We start from the raw sequence: 17,357 nt of genomic DNA, 5'->3' as shown, positions 1-17,357 counted from the left end.
CTTGTTGTTCGGGTGTCAGTTGGGACCTCATTGGCTGGGGCCTTGTTGTTCAGGACCTTGTTGGTTGGGGCCTTGTTGTTCAGGACCTTGTTGGCTGGGGCCTTGTTGTTCGGGTGTCAGTTGGGACCTCGTTGGCTGGGGCCTTGTTGTTCGGGTGTCAGTTGGGACCTCGTTGGCTGGGGCCTTGTTGTTCAGGACCTTGTTGGTTGGGGCCTTGTTGTTCAGAACCTTGTTGGTTGGGGTCTTGTTGTTTGGGTGTCAGTTGGGACCTCGTTGGCTGGGGCCTTGTTGTTCAGGACCTAGTTGGCTGGGGCCTTGTTGTTCAGGACCTTGTTGGCTGGGGCCTTGTTGTTCGGGTGTCAGTTGGGACCTCGTTGGCTGGGGCCTTGTTATTCAGGACCTTGTTGGTTGGGGCCTTGTTGTTCGGGTGTCAGTGGGACTTTGTTGGTTGGGGCCTTATTGTTCGGGTGTCAGTTGGGGCCTAGTTGGTTAGGGCCTTGTTGTTTAGGTGTCAGTTGGGACCTTGTTGGTTGGTGCTTTGTTGGTTGGTGCTCTGTTGTTTTTCCCCTCTACCTCTATCCGAGGCCACTCAGTTTGGGAACAGGTACGATTGTGCACTTATCTACATTTCACAACATAGACGTACTACTTTTATTCAACGTTTATTTTCTTGTGTATAAAACAATCATTTTCCTTGGCTGAAATGGGATCACTTATGAGAGTTCTACAACTTCAGGATCATTTTCAGGCTTGGACTAAGCTGGTGACTACTAAGATCAAAGAAAAAGTCAAGGCAAATGTTCTCCAGTCCCTTCATGTGGTTTAAACTTGGCAGGACGTTTCTCATGCTGGGAGGTTATGCCATCTGCCAGTACACTCGATTCCACTTGGGGTACATTTTTTTTTTGTATTCTTCCGAGGAGGTGTATTATTCTCCAACGGCAGCAGGTGCGTGAATTAAATAATGAAATTAGCTAATTAATAGACGGGAACTGCATGAGGGGAATCTTTATAATAAATAATTAAACACATTCCAGCAAGACCCTTAGGGTGATTGCAGCCAATTTAGATAAAAAAGCTTTTTTTTTTTTCCTTTGTTCACCATCGTATGGAGTTGGTGTCTGTTCTCTGATGGCTTTGAATTACAACGATAATGAAAATAAAAATAATCTTGTGCGACGTCACGCGAATACGACCGGTGAAGAGACGGCGAGAAGAGTGCTTGGGATCGCTTTTAAAAGACTCCCTAATTTGTTACCTTGCTTGAATACACAATACTAGGTGTACATTAAAAAAAGGTAGAAGAAAAAAGTAAAGAAGAAGAAGAGAACATCCCAAAAATGAGCGAGCTCGACACCCGAGCTCGAGGTAGCGCTTCGAATTTCACGCTGGAGACATGATGAAAGCACCCTTTGCCTTTAATTGAAGCAGTACAGTCGGTGTGCATCATTGGTTTTGGGTTTTTTTTTTTTTTTGCTCGTTCCAACAGCTCCAAGGTGTGTTTAAATGCCTGATCGCTGAGACGTGCTTGGAGAACAGAAGGCTCGCTCAGCACGACCCCAGGAAGACTAAAATAACAGTTCCTCTTTCAGCACCATCTCAGCAGTGTGTACCCGCCACCCAAGTTCACGTTCATCACAAAGAAAGGAGGGTTTTTTGTTTGTTTTTTGTTTTGGCACTAAAGGAGAGAAAAGGTTCAAACTTCTAACTGGAAATTTCAGTCATTTTCCTGTGGTTAGAGGTCCTGAAGGAAGCCTAACTCGTGATTTACGGAACAGGAGAAACAGAATTGTGAAGTAATAAGAATTCTTTTATTCCTTACGCTCCAGAACCAATAATTCCTTTGTGTCTAAAATCAACATTTTAAAAGCAAACAGAATCGAGAATCCTGTCCTGTGTAACAAAGACAGCACAGAAACCATAACGTTTTTCTGCGTCTATCAACTGGTGTGACGTCTGAGGAGTTTTCAGTGTACTTATTATACAATCTCATACAGCACTCTACAATACTCTGTATGCACAGAAGTATTGGGACACCTGACTTCTACAGCCATATGGAGACAACTCTGGACTTCTAGTAGTTTCTAAAATAGCAAAGTCCACTAAAGGCGGTAGATCATTCTCACATTTAGCTCCTAAACTTTGGAATAGTCTTCCTGACAGTGTTCGGGGCTCAGACACACTCACCCAGTTTAAGTGCAGATTAAAGACGTATCTTTTTTGGCGAGTTCTACACATAACATACGTCTCACATCATAACCTTGTGCTCCAGAACATCTAATCATATGCACATTATCAACTTGTGCTGTTAATATCATGAACAGCAGCTACACTAATTCCTCTCCACTGCTTCTCTTTCTCTCTCCATCCCGAGGCATCCTGAGGTTGCTCCAGCTCCAGTCACGTCCCACCTCATGAAGATTGTAGACCTTTAAAGAAGTAGATGCCCACAAACATACAGAAACATCTAGAGACGTACTAGTGCCAATTAGATTCCACCTCATGTGGAGTTTAGACACTGGACCCCTAAGTAATTAAAGGCTCTGGCATGGAGAAGCTGGTGTTGGATCTGTGATCTCAGATGTTGAGTTATTTTATGAGTTGCTCAGTAGCTCCTAGTTTTATAACCATAATGATTGTAAAAGACTGTAGAAAGATCATCAGTCATAATCACACACTCCAGTGCTCATGTTAGTTCTCTCTCTCCAGTGTTCTGTAGTGTTTAAAGACTATAATCACACTCTTGATGTCACCCAAATAAGGATGAGGTTCTGCTTTTGAGTCTGGTTCCTCTCAAGGTTTCTTAATCATAACATCTAAGGGTTTTTTCCTTCTCACAGTCTCCATGCTGCTCATCAGGGATAAACACACACCATTCACCTTCACTGTTAAATTCTGTAAAGCTGCTTTGAGACGATGTGTGTTGTGAAAAGCGCAATAGAAACTAGAAACTCGACTTGACTCATGTGGTTCTTCCACAAACTGCACAAAGCGCACAATTGTGCAGGACGTCTTTGGATGCAGGAGCAGGACATTTTCCCTACACTTGAACTAGGAGACCCAAAACCTGTTCCAGCATGACGATGCCCCTGTGCACAAATCCAGCTTCATGAACATCTGCTTTACATGGGTTGGAGTCGAAGATCTGCTATAGAGCTTCAACATCTTGAACATTAATGATTATTTTAATGCTGACTGCCCCCAGGCTTCCTCACCTACATCAGTATCTGAATTTACAAAAATCCTTGTAGCTGAATGAGCACAAATCTCCACAAAATCTAGTGGAACATCTCCCCAGAAGAGGAACAGGAAATCGAAGCTAAATGTGGGATGGGATGTACACAATATTCTCACACTCACCCAGGTTGGTGTTGGAACTGGCCAGCAGCAGCCTGAACTTATCCAGTCGGGTTTTCTCTCGCACCGTCATGGGTGGAGCTCCAGATGCATTCTGGTCTGAAATGCGTGCGACCAGGGGGATGATGGGACGCAGGGGGAGGGACTGCTGCTTCTGTAGAGTGCTGCGTTCTGGACCACACACACACACACACACACACACACACACACACACACACACACACACAAACAAGACTGTAAGAGGACACTAAAGACAAGACAGACTAACACAGATAGACAGTCAGACATACCGATAGACAAAAGTAAACAGATAAACACATTCACAGACAGACAGACAGACAGACAGACAGACAGACAGACAGACAAATAGACCAGCAAAAGATATTGAAACAGACAGATATTTGACAGATACAGTATAGGTAGACAGATAGAAAAGGAGAAATAGCTATATAAATAAAGAGATACAGACAGGCAAAGGCAGACAACCAGCTTGAAACAAACTGATACACATATATACACATTGAGACAGACAGACAGACAGACAGAAGAAGACAACCAGCCTGATGCAGACAGACAGATAAACAAACCAATACACATAAATACATATTCAAGATGACAGAGAGACAGAGATATAGACCATATATAAAGAGATATAAAAACAGACAGACACAAGTAGACATATTGAAGCAGACGATATAGACAGCAGACAGACAGATAAACAGATCTATACAGACTAGAGGTAGACCAAAATGTTTTTGTTTCCTCTGGCTGCTTAAATTAAACATTTATTAAAAAAACAAAAGTCTCCAATCAGTGCACTTGTTAGCAGGTTTTGGTCCCCATGCTGACCTGTAGCCTAAACTAAAAGAACTCCGATTAATTACATCAACGAAACACGCTCAATGTCATTCTTGCTGTTTACTTTGCAGCTTAGCAGATATGATTGGAAAATAAAAAATATGCATCCGTTAGTAATGATTGCAGAGGGTGGAAACGCTGCTTGCTTTATATTTTCCCAGTTCTAGCTCTTCCAGTTTCTCTGTTTGAATGCAGAATACAGATTACTGCCCCCTGCTGGTAGAGGAAAGATATGTTCTCTTGGTTTGGTGTGTCAAATGCACCTGTCTAATAATCTGCCTAATTTACAGCACAATCGCCTGGTTAATCGGTCGGCCTCTAATATAGACAGACAGCTAGATATATACAGACTGTATTCGTCTGCTTGATCAGACAGACAGACAGACAGACAAACAGACAGACCGCTAGACATAAATAAAGACACACAAATAGTTATATACAGACCAGCGCTTTTCAAACCTTTTCTGCCATTCCCCACTTTAGAGGTTTTAAAATTGATTAATTTATTGAAATATATCAAGTTTTAAATCAATAACATCAAGTTCAAAAATACATAAAAGTGTAGTTGTTCGGTACCCAAACTGATGATGGTATAATTTACTTGTATTAATGACCTAATTGTTTGTTTGTGGTTGCTTTAAGTGAATAAACTAATCATGAATGATGGTTAATAAAGAACAAAAAATATAGAATAATTATCATTAATGAACAGACAGACAGACAGACTGACAGACATTTCAATTTTTTCTGTATCTACAAAAACATCTGAAAGCAGCTGAACACTGATAACAAAACAAACCCCGCCCAACCTTCCCCATTGTGTTTGTGTGTGTGTGTGTGTGTGTGTGTGTGTGTGTGTGCATGCTTTCTTTTGCTTTTCTCGGTCATGGTGATTCATGACCTCCAAGGTCATTGCTAGTTCTCTCAATAGTTTCTCTCATTCCAGAAAACAGGATGTATACTTCACTCCTTTCTTCTCAGCATTTGTGTGTAACTGAGAATAATGTGAAGAGAAGACGCATTCTCACACACACACACACACACACACACACACACACACACACACACACACACACACACACTCCACCCTAAACGGTCTCGGGCTGGCAGACAACAGCAGAATGCAGCTCATTGTTCAGAGAACAGACGACACAATGTCATTTTCACACTCTGTTCTTCTCCGGTGCTTTTTGTCTGCCGGTGTATTGTTACACGTTAACAGAAGGAGGCGCCAGATACTGACGTGTACTAGAATACGTGAGGAACTTTTTTAAGACACGTCCCACTGTGACACCTGGATCCATGTTGGGTAATTTAAAGGGGCGGGATGGGATTTCTCAGGTTATGTGCCACCCGAGTGGTGACTTGCACTTGGAATGAAAAGTTTGGCAACCAGAATTTTAGACTGGCCACAATGATGTTCTCTTTTCCATGACACCTGGAAAGGGGTGGAAGATATCAGACAGCAAGGGAACAGTCAGCTCTTGAAGTCGATGTGTTGAATGAAGGAAAAACAAGCAAGAGATAAGAATCTAAGTGGCTTTGACAAGGGCTGGATGACTGGGTCAGAACTTCTCCAAACCAGTAGATATTATGGGGTGCAGTGGTTGGTGAATCCTATTTGGTCTGGTTCCAATGTTCCAGTGAAGAGCAACTGTAGCACAAACTGCTGAAAAGTTAATGCTAGCTTTGATTGGAAAGTGTCAGAAAATGCAGGTACCAGAAACCACAGCACACCTTTAAAAGATCTTGTGGAGTCCAGGCAGGTGGGGCAAGTAGTGACTCAAAGGAAAAAAGAGTTTGACTTGGGATGGGAAGGTTTTAAGGTTTAAATCCCAGCACTGTCAAAGCTGCCACTGCCGGGCCTTTGAACAAGGCCCTTAACCCTCAACTCTCCAGTGTAGGTTGCTCTGGATAAGGGCATGTGTGAAATGGCATCAATGGAAAAGTGTTTAAGGTTATAGCTGATCGGTGTACAGGGAGACCCCGAGTTACCAAGGAGATGTACAGTGGTGTGAAAAAGTGTTTGCTTATTAAAAGGGTTTCTTATTTGTTTGTCACACTTTAATGTTCCAGATCATCAAACTAATTTAAATATTAGTAAAAGAGAACACAAGTGAACACATCATGCAGTTTTTAAAATTTTTAAGGTCATGCCACAGGATCTCAATAGGATTCAGGTCAGGACTTTGACTAGGTCACTCCAAAGTCTTCATTTTGTTTTTCTTTAGCCATTCAGAGATGGACCTGCTGGTGTGTTTTGGATCAGAACCCAAGTTCGCTTCAGCTCAAGGTCACAAACAGATGGCAGGACATTCTCCTTCAGGATTTTTTTGGTGAACAGCAGAATTCATGGTTCTATTTATCACAGCAAGTTTCAGCCAGGTCCTGAAGCAGCAAAACATCCCCAGACCATCACACTACCACCACCATGTTTTACTGTTGGTATGATGTTCTTTTTCTGAAATGTGGTGTTACCTTTATACCAGACGTGATGAGACACACACCTTCCAAAAAGTACAACTTTTGTCTCAGGAGCCCGCAGAGTATTCTCCCAAAAGTCTTGGGGATCAAGATGTTTTCTGGCAAAACTGAGATGGGCCGTTTTGCTCTTTTTGCTTAGCAGCACTTTTGGACTTGGAACTCTGCCATGCAGACCATTTTGGCCGAGTCTCTTTCTCATGGTGGAGTCATGAACACTGACCTTCACTAATGCAAGTGAGGCCTGCAGTTCTTTGGATGTTGTTGCAGGTCTTTTGTGACCTCTTGGACGAGTCGCCGATGTGCTCTTGGGGTAATTTTGTTCCACTCCTGGGAAGGTTCTACACTGTTCCATGATTTTTTGCCATGTGTGAATAATGGATCTCACTGTGGTTCTCTGGAGTCCCAAAGCTTTAGAAATGGCTTTAAAACCATTTCCAGACTGATGGATCTCAATTACTTTCATTTGTTTCTGAATTTCTTTGGATCTCAGCATTATGTCTGGCTTTTGGGGATCTTTTGGTCTACTCCACTTTGTCAGGCAGGTCCTATTTAAGAGATTTCTTGATGGTGAACAGGTGTGGCAGTAATCAGGCCTGGGTGTGGCTCAGGTGTGATAAACCACAGTTTTAACAGGGGGGCAAACACTTTTTCACATAGAGTTATGTAGTTTTGTATTTTGTTTTCCCTCAATAGTATTTGTACTAATATTTAAATTAGTTTGATGATCTGAAACATTAAAGTGTAAAAACGTAAAAAAAATAAGAAATAAGGAAGGGGCAAACACTTTTTCACACCACTGTATTACAATGACACAATCGAAACTTAAAAAAAGGTGAGTGGAGACATGATGTGAACCATCGTAACTCAGGGACCATCTGTATAAACAAAAATCATAATGAAATTTTAGGACACGCTGCAGATACCTGTATTGCTGTTCAGCTGGACGTCACTGCTGGACTTCACCACTCTGCCATTACACAACTCGCTGTCAGTGTTCAGGTGCTCCTGGGAGATTTCTGTGCTTCCTGGTTGCGCTCTGTCCCCTGGGCGGGGCTCTGGTTCTGTATCTGTCAAACGACTGGCCTCTTTCAGACGAGGTGCTTCACCTGAGGGGAGTGACTGCGCTGGAACAGGAGTGGAATGCGTCGCAGTGAAGAAACCGCCATCCTCCTCGTCGTCGATGTCCCAGGCATCGTTGGTGCTCCGTGCAAACTCATGGAACGTAGCCGGCTTCTTCGATCTGACGCTCACGGCGTTTGTCTTTGGAGTGTCTTTTAGCAACCTGATAGTTTGGAAAAAAAAAGTGTGAGAATTTTAAACTAATCAAAAACCTACTTTGTTCAAACTGTTTAAGCAAAAAAAAAGGGGGGAGGGGTAACGACTCGGATATTTAGGGACAATGGGCAACAAACAGGAACAGTAACGAATGAAAACAACGAGGTTAAAGAAGTCAGTCATCCACTGAGGGGTCATTATTCATGCAGGCGGCTGCACTTACGAACAGAGTACCCGGGGGTCCACAGGAGGGTACCGCGCCCCGTAGATGGGCTGCAGACTAAGAGAGAGAGCAAATAAGGCCAAGACACAGAAAAGAGAGAGAGAGAGAGAGAGAGAGAGAGAGAGAGAGAGAGAGAGAGAGAGACAGGTCTCACTGCTGTGTGAATTATAAACATGCTTGTTTTCTTCACCCGTCTATGAGCGTCAAAAGTCCAAAGTATGAAAGTTATATTTAAAAAAAATCTAAACCAAGAATACCTTCTCTTTCACAAATACCGAGGCTACACCTAATCAAGCTACGTCCCCTTTCACACGTGCAGACACGTACAAAGGCCGCGCCTTTTCCTTTACTAGAATTAATAATCACATAGACCACACCTTCTTCACTGGGTCTGAGGCAGAGAGACCACAGCTCCTTCACTGGGTCTGAGGCAGAGAGACCACACCTCCTTCACTGGGTCTGAGGCAGAGAGACCACACCTCCTTCACTGGGTCTGAGGCAGAGAGACCACACCTCCTTCACTGGGTCTGAGGCAGAGAGACCACACCTCCTTCACTGGGTCTGAGGCAGAGAGACCACACCTCCTTCACTGGGTCTGAGGCAGAGAGACCACACCTCCTTCACTGGGTCTGAGGCAGAGAGACCATACCTCCTTCACTGGGTCTGAGGCAGAGAGACCACACCCCCTCGCCTTCTCAATCACTGGAAATGAAAACCACAAACCTTCTTCACTGTAGCTGACAAATGCAGAGGCCACACCTCCTTTACTTGTTCTGAGGCAAAGAGGCCAGGCCCCCTTCACTGAAACTAACGCACCGAGGCCACGCCCCCTTTGCTAGAATTAAAGCACAGAGGCTATCTGGTCTCCTGCACCAGAAATGACAACCACAGAGGCGGAGTTCCTGCAAATACTGAATTTTAAAATTCCACACTTTTCCAGACTCAAATATGCAGATTCCCTACAGATTTTTAAGACAATATTGTAAGACACCAAACAAAATATTCATTGCACAGCATTTTATTAAAATTGCAATTCTAAAACCATGCAATGTTTATCATCAATTATAAACAACTGTGCAATTTTTATTTTTTCAGACATTTAAAAAAAAGAGACGGCCGGCGGAAATGACGTGGGTCCAAAACCATTATTACTCCGTGTGCCGCCCCCCCAATACTACTCCAGACCTGGAATTCACTCAAATCAAATTCTATACTTTTCCAAAACACGTAGGAACCCTGCAGAGGCCACACCTTCTTCACTGGAACTGCGGTATGGAGGCCACATCCATAGTTTCACAGGTACAGACATGCACAGAAGCCACGCCCACTTATAGTGATAGAATATATAATAGTGAATGCTGAATTTAAATTTTGCACCACCTCTGTTCTTGTATATGTTCTAAAAGAACTCCGTCTCAGGAAGGAAACGTGTGCTATAACGCACCTTTGGCACGCCAAGACTATAAACGCTGAGATTTATTTCAGCAAATCTTACAAACACGAGCGAATGGTTTGGGCTTCGGCCTCAAGAAGATTATCGCTGCATCGTTGCCTGTTATTACAGGAGAGGTCATGCCGAGTCGGCACAAGGACACAAAACAGCAACGCTAAAGGACACGTTGTTCAGGTTCAGGTCATTGAAAGCTAAACATCTTTGAGAACACAAAGATTAATAATCCTCCAAGTGTGTCAATGGGGGCAAATCAGAGACTTCCTGAGGAGGCAAAGTGAGCTGTAAAATGTGATCTTCATCAGATGGTACTCATCCACCCTGTTCAACATGCACACACACAACACATCATTTTAGGGTTATGGCTGTACACTAACGGACCATTTGCCATGGATTAATGTAATAATTACAATATAAATGACTTTCATTTCCTAATCTACTGAAGTACCCAGGTGGCAGGAGCTCACGCCTCTCGGAGCAGATGGACTCGTCAAATATAAAGCTAAACGGCGTTAACGGACGTAATTAAGGATATTTTCCCATTGGTGGCCTGAATGTCCTCACGTCACCCTTTCACACAGAATCTTCCTGTCGGATAAATACGCACTTATAGGACGTGTGAAAGAAAGCTTGAGGAAGAAGTGATCTCAGAAGAATAGTATTCGATCGTCACGGCAGCAATAAACTGCACACAAGTCCGGGTTAAACACTTGATAAGAGGGAAGAGAGGTTTTCCATTGTGTTTCTGCACATATGGTGGCATTCACATACAAAATAAGTACAGCGCATCTACTGATAATTATATAGAAATAAATCAGTTTTTTACCCAAATAAACAAATGGCAACTTGTATCAGATGCACACTTTTTAAATCGACGCATCACATTGTTCACTTTTACGCCGATCTTCTAATCACTAATGGTTTCTGCAGATGTTCTCAATTCTCCAGTTTTAACAAGCACTTCCTGGAAGCCCTGCCCACTTCCCTTCTCATCTCACATGCTCTTGACCCTCAGAGTAGGTTTGACTTGGAGGTTTGTGGGTTCCAGAAGATTCCAGGGGTGCAGTCAGTATGAAACTCCACACCATGTAAAGCAGGTCTTCATGGAGCTGGCTTTGTGCACAAGAGCGTTGTCATGCTGGAACAGGTTTGGGTACCGATGCCCAGCATGCCAATCTACAAAGCTGAAGCTCAGAGTGTCACATTTCACATTCCAGGTTCACAAACTCCCCCTTGACCAATTACGAATCAGAGATCCGTCGTCACATGGTCAGGCATTGCATCAGCTCCTCACTAGTTGCCCTGCAGCTAGAACAGATCTCCTACAGCAAACACACATTGCACTTAAACGTCACACCTTAAGGGTCTTTCAGCTCATTGCTTGTTCTACTTTCGTCTGCTGCAAAACCGGTTGTGGTAAAATGTCATGGGTGTTGTCCTGAGTGTCCTTGCAGGATATCAGAGGCCTTGGCTGTGTTTCAGTGCTGCGTTTAATATGCCCTTGTACAGAATTCTCCTTTGAGGAAACCCTGGCGAGAACTGGAGGGCAACAGCATCAATTCACTACCCGTAGTAAAGTTTGTTTAATGACAGCCAGAAGAGTGAAGGGATTGAGTCAGTATGCCTGGAAAGCGCTGGATATAATCAATGACGCCAGTGCTGATAAACTTAGACCTGATTGTTCAGCAGCTGTGGACGTGACAAATATGAGAGATATATAAACTATATAAACAATGGCTACTGGACACATGGCCATAAGATTTTTATGTTCTGTCTAATAACCTTCACTCTTCTGGGAAGATGTTCCACCATATGTGGTTCTTCCTCAAACCTTTAGCATAAACTCGAAGGCACAAATTTTATCACGTCTTTGGATGCTGCAGAAATTTTCCCTTCACTTGAGCTGGGGGACGCAAAAGTGTGCACAAAGCCAGCTCCATGAAAATCTGCTTTCCATGGGTTGGAGTAGAAGATCTCCTTCTGTAGATCTTTAAACCTAATGAACATGTTTTTGCACCAAGGCTTCATCGTCTCAAATCCATCAGTAGTATTAGAGGTCGACAGATTCATCTGTTGATTGATGAAACTATCTGCAAATATCCATAACGATAGTTTTTCCGGCTTCCATTCTGCTGCAATTACGAGAGCGGCCTCTAGAGGCCAATCACTGTTTTTGTTTGTTTTTACACGTGAGACTGTGCGCTGCACGGAGAGTGCTTTATTTTATTTATTATTTAAAACGTATGAATTATATAATTATATTTATAAATTAATGCACATTTTTTTATTATTCTGTACCGTTTATTTTTTTGTTTGTAATAAAGTTCAGTACTATTTTACATTGATTGTTGGTTTGTTTTTAATCCTGTATCCATTTTAAAAACGATGGGTTGATTAATCCGTTATCCAAACTATCGAAGTCCTCTGATAGACCTCTGATCAGTACTTTACTGACACCCTCATAACGCTGAATAAGCACAAATCTCCATAAAAATCTGGTGCAACATCTTCCCCGGAGAGTGGACGTTATTATAAAGATCAAACGGAGACGATGTGGAATGGGATGTTTAGAGATCGCACGTCGTTTAATGAAGATATAAGTAGCATTATGTATATTGAGGTTCTGGCTGATTCAATGATGTCTGGTTAATCAGAATATCTAAAGGACAAATATTGAGTGTTCTGATGTTCCCATCAGTGCATGAAGCAGGTTTCAGAGGTGAAGTGCTACAGTGTATCAGAGCAGAACTGAACTATGCCTTTCACCATAACAGAAAAACGAAACGACAACTAACAGGCTCTTGTTAGAGATCCACCACCCACACACTTCAGAACACCCGAGAGCTCTGGTGAGATTAACTACAGTCGCTCCGGAGGCCGCCTGTACGTCATCTCGTTCACCTGAAAGGCGTTGTATCTGTAACACAACGTGAGCTGCACTAATAAGACCTTTGTAGTAACATTTCTTCAAGCTTATACAAGTCCAGCTGCCGAAACTGCACAGAGAAACCGAGACTTAAACCTAATCCTGCTGAAATATCACATTTCACAAGACGGTTGCTCAATAAAACAGGGGGTTTCTATAAAACACACACACACACACTGAGTGTTTCCTGTCACTTATAGGGAAGTACCTAAGATCCTAAGATTGTCTACTTGTTGTCGACAGTTAGGACTTCCTGTTTTTGAAGAAGACAACAGAAACCCGCAATGCCGAAATCTAACACGTTTTTAAGCAAGTCATTGATTTTATAACCGCAGGAAGTGGCGCAGTGATTCGCTAAAGGGTTATAACGCTTCATCCGGTCGTGATTCGGCATCAGATTCACCGTACAGGTCAATTTCAAAAAGAGGAAACATCATCAAATCAGTAAGAAGTGGAAGAACCACAAGAAAGAACAAGACAGATTATATGTCTAAGTGTGGAAACACTGAGTTTTATGGTTTTAAGGCACTTGCACATGTTCCTTTTGTTTCTATGAAGCTATTTTTCCATGCATCATGAAACGACCTGCCCAGTCACCGCACCTAAATCCTACTGTACTGCTGTGAACATCCGTGGAGAGTTTTACAAGACGCACAGCAAAGCGTTTCAGCTGAACGTTTGTAGAAACGAAGAGTCCGGATGCTGAGAGTGTGAGAAGCTGTTCTTCATGATAACAGAGACTTTTCACTGAAAATTAAGTGGAACATCTGGACATTTATAGATGTGTTTGGTAAAGTGAATTTTCAGACCGTTACATTACCGAGTTTGTCGCATAGCAATAAATGGAACATGCACGTGTTTCTCAAACACCATAAAACACTTTTCACAAGCTCTACATGCCCCATGTTCTTCCACCCCAAATCCCAAAGAAAGTTGAGGTACTGTGCAAAATTTCAATAAAAACAAAATGCTGCGACTTCATAAATCCATATTCTATTCACAATCAAACAAAAAACATTTTTAATGTTTAAACTGAGAATATAATCCATTTTGAGGAAAAATGCCCCAGATGGCTACCACTGTGTAGCATCCCATCTGTCCGTATGCATCTGGGAACTGAGGAGAGCAGTCGCTGAAGTTTTAGGGGAGGAATGTTGTCCCATATGTGCCTGATACAGGATTGTAGCTGCTCAACAGTTCTGGGTTTTCTTTGTTGTGTTTTTCGTTTTATGACGTGCCAAATGTTTTTAAATGGTGAAAGTTCTCGACTGCAGGCACGTTTCAGCACTCGCACTCTTCTACTACAAAATCATGCTATAGTAATAGATGCAGTATGCAGTTAGCATTGTCCTGCTCAAATCTGCAAGGCTTTCTCTGAAAAACGTTTTCCGGATGGAAACATTTCTGAAAACCGGGATAAAGCGTTCAGCATTGATGGAGCCTTTCCAATTGTGCAAGCAGCCCATTCCACAGGCGCTAATGCACCACCATACCAGCACAGATACAGCGTTTTCTTTTTTTTTTTCTAACTGAGCAATGATAAGTAGGGTGATCCCTCTCCTCTTTATTCCGGAGGACATGGAGTCCAAAGTTTCCAAAAGGAAATTTTAATTAGTCTGATCAGTTTTCCACGTTGCCTCAGTCCGGTCATTCGGAAACTTTTACACCATCGCTCTCATTCTGTACGGAATGTAACCAGGCAGTGAACAAACACTCATTTTTCATGACACTAATATGCAGCTATTTTAATTCAACATCTCGGAATAAAGCACTAAAAGGTTTTCTGTTCAGTAAAAAATGTTTAATAGTCAAACTCATGAAACATGGTGGAGAACATGAGGGAACTTTAGCTGTTAGAGGAAACCCATCTGTGGGTTTTGAAGGTCTCAGTGAGCACACAGTGACCATAACTTGGACTACAGACCCAGATTTAAGACACAATCTCTTTTTTGTTCTGGTTGCATTTGTTCCATTCCGTCTGTCATTAACTTATTAATAACCGGAGGTCAGGGATTCTCACTGTCGTGAACACCATGTATGAGCACATGTAATGGGCTGGAGCGCTCTTATGAACATAACCAGAAAGTGAACATCGTCTGGTGCACATATCATGTTCCATTGAACATCTGGTGCACAGTAACATCTGGTCAGTGGCGATCTTTTAAGTTTGTTTGGTGTCCAGTGACCACAGGATCACTTTTATTAACTCCAGGAACCTCCTGTATGCACCTGATACACTCGTACCACCCACCTAATACCTGCTCATACATGATTTATGACACGTGGTTCCGGGGGGGGGTTTAACTGTAGACCCACAAAGTGCCCACTGAGTGCACGTGAGGTTGTTTCTGGTGCCATGGAGACACGTGGGTTAAGGTATATACCGTTTCTACAGTCTAAACAGGAGAGAAATGGTGTGCACATGATTGTGGGTTTGGATCTTAATTCTGAGAAATAGGATTCTATATGAAAGTTATTTGAGGGTGAAGAACTGAGCTTGGATTAAAGTGTGGATAGAGGAGAGATGCACTCATTAGATATTAAACAGATCATACAATAATTCATTGCTGAAATTTTGGAAGATGTTCATATTTAATGCTATTTAAAGGGGTTTATTCAGCTCACCTTCCTGGACCCTTCGTGTTCCTCCTCCAGAAATGGATTTTATTGTCGGCGGCCATGGCTGCAGAACCGCGTCTTCCCTAAACAAACATCAACACAGTTCCTTCAGGGTGAAGACATGCTTCCTGCAGCTGAGCCCGATCTAAACTCGACTCTTTTCAGGGGGAAGTTCAACCATCCAACGCTGTTTAATCGCCTCTGTCCTGATGTTTTGGTCAACACAAAGTGACAGGAGGATACCTCGAGATGGACGCCGCCATCTTGGAACGGCAGTCCGTCGAGCTGTGATTGGATACAACAGCAAACAGGTGCAGCCGAGCCAACCAATAGGAGATCAGCTTTGCTCGAAGAGGCGGGACTTTCCTCTTCTGGAGCGGTTTAGTGTGTGAGCAGGTGCAGGGTTCAGTCCAGTCTGCTCTGTTCATGGGTCTAATAGGGGAAAGGTTTCTTCCACATACACATCTCATATAGAAATGATCAAATGTTGTACTTTTGTGGTTTTTGAGAGACATGTTCATCCTGTTTCTATGCATCAATGAAGATTTCGTTTGACCAAACAAGTCTATAAACGTCCAGACTTTATTTTGAGTGAAAAATCCTCCATTAGCATGAAGAACATCTTCACACACTCGTTTCTTCAAACATCCAACACTCTGAAATACCGTACCTCTTATAAAACTCTCCAGAGATGTTCTTCACTAGATGGAGATGTTCTTCTTCATCTCAGAGCAGTTCAGCAGGATTGAGGTTCGGTGACTGGGCAGGTGGGTTCATGATAAATATCACTCCAGACGTCTCTCTAAATAACACTTACAGAACTCAGCTTCCGATGAGCCGCAGTCCAGACGATATTCTGATCACATCTTCTCTCCTGTTCTCCGTCTCACACTAGTTCTTCTGTTAGAGACCCTCATGTGTCCCTCATGGCTACACAAATGTTAAATATCACAACAAAACAGTGTTTCAACAATTAGTGATGATAGTAGTGATGATGATGATGATGATGATGATGATGATGATGATGAAGGCGATAATGATGATGATGATGATGATGATGATGATGACGTTAGTGATGATGATGACGATAGTAGTGATGATGATGATGATGATGATGATGAAGACAATAATGATGATGGTGATGATGATGATGATGACGTTAGGGATGATAATGATGATGATGATGATGATTATGACATTAGTGATGATGATGACGATAGTAGTGATGATGATGATGATGATGATGATGATGATGATGATGAAGGCGATAATGATGATGATGATGATGATGATGATGATGATGATGAAGACAATAATGATGATGATGATGATGATGATGATGATGGCGTTAGGGATGATAATGATGATGATGATGATGATTATGACGTTAGTGATGATGATGATGACGATAGTAGTGATGATGATGATGATGATGATGATGATGACGTTAGTGATGATGATGACGATAGTAGTGATGATGATGATGATGATGATGATGATGATGAAGGCGATAATGATGATGATGATGATGATGATGATGATGGCGTTAGTGATGATGATGACGATAGTAGTGATGATGATGATGATGATGATGATGATGATGATGATGAAGACGATAATGATGATGATGATGATGATGATGATGATGACGTTAGTGATGATGATGACGATAGTAGTGATGATGATGATGATGATGATGATGATGATGAAGACGATAATGATGATGATGATGATGATGATGATGATGACGTTAGTGATGATGATGATAGTAGTGATGATGATGATGATGATGATGATGATGATGATGAAGGCGATAATGATGATGATGATGATGATGATGATGATGGCGTTAGTGATGATGATGACGATAGTAGTGATGATGATGATGATGATGATGATGATGATGAAGACGATAATGATGATGATGATGATGATGATGATGATGATGACGTTAGTGATGATGATGACGATAGTAGTGATGATGATGATGATGATGATGATGAAGACGATAATGATGATGATGATGATGATGATGATGATGATGATGATGACGTTAGTGATGATGATGACGATAGTAGTGATGATGATGATGATGATGATGATGATGAAGACGATAATGATGATGATGATGATGATGATGATGACGTTAGTGATGATGATGGCGA

The 17,357-nt window shown here is 42.2% G+C and overlaps 1 protein-coding gene across 2 annotated transcripts in view; it reads right to left on the bottom strand.

The window, feature by feature from the left end:
• tbc1d22b (TBC1 domain family, member 22B) overlaps positions 1-15,845 on the bottom strand; it is a 47,543-nt gene extending 31,698 nt beyond the window's left edge. The window contains exons 1-4 of one of the 2 annotated variants that reach the window (XM_046871322.1): positions 15,199-15,845; positions 8,198-8,254; positions 7,623-7,981; positions 3,361-3,528 (exon numbers count right to left, since the gene is read on the bottom strand). In XM_046871322.1, coding sequence (XP_046727278.1) covers positions 3,361-3,528; positions 7,623-7,981; positions 8,198-8,254; positions 15,199-15,254 — 640 coding nt within the window. In that variant the 5' untranslated portion in view covers positions 15,255-15,845. The remainder of the gene's footprint in view (positions 1-3,360; positions 3,529-7,622; positions 7,982-8,197; positions 8,255-15,198) is intronic. The other variant, XM_046871323.1, reaches the window with a different exon arrangement.
• Between the last annotated feature and the right edge of the window lie 1,512 nt (positions 15,846-17,357).

Source organism: Silurus meridionalis, chromosome 17 (assembly GCF_014805685.1).
Source record: "Silurus meridionalis isolate SWU-2019-XX chromosome 17, ASM1480568v1, whole genome shotgun sequence".
In the NCBI taxonomy this organism is placed as follows: domain Eukaryota; kingdom Metazoa; phylum Chordata; class Actinopteri; order Siluriformes; family Siluridae; genus Silurus; species Silurus meridionalis.
This window is presented reverse-complemented; position numbering and strand designations above follow the sequence as displayed.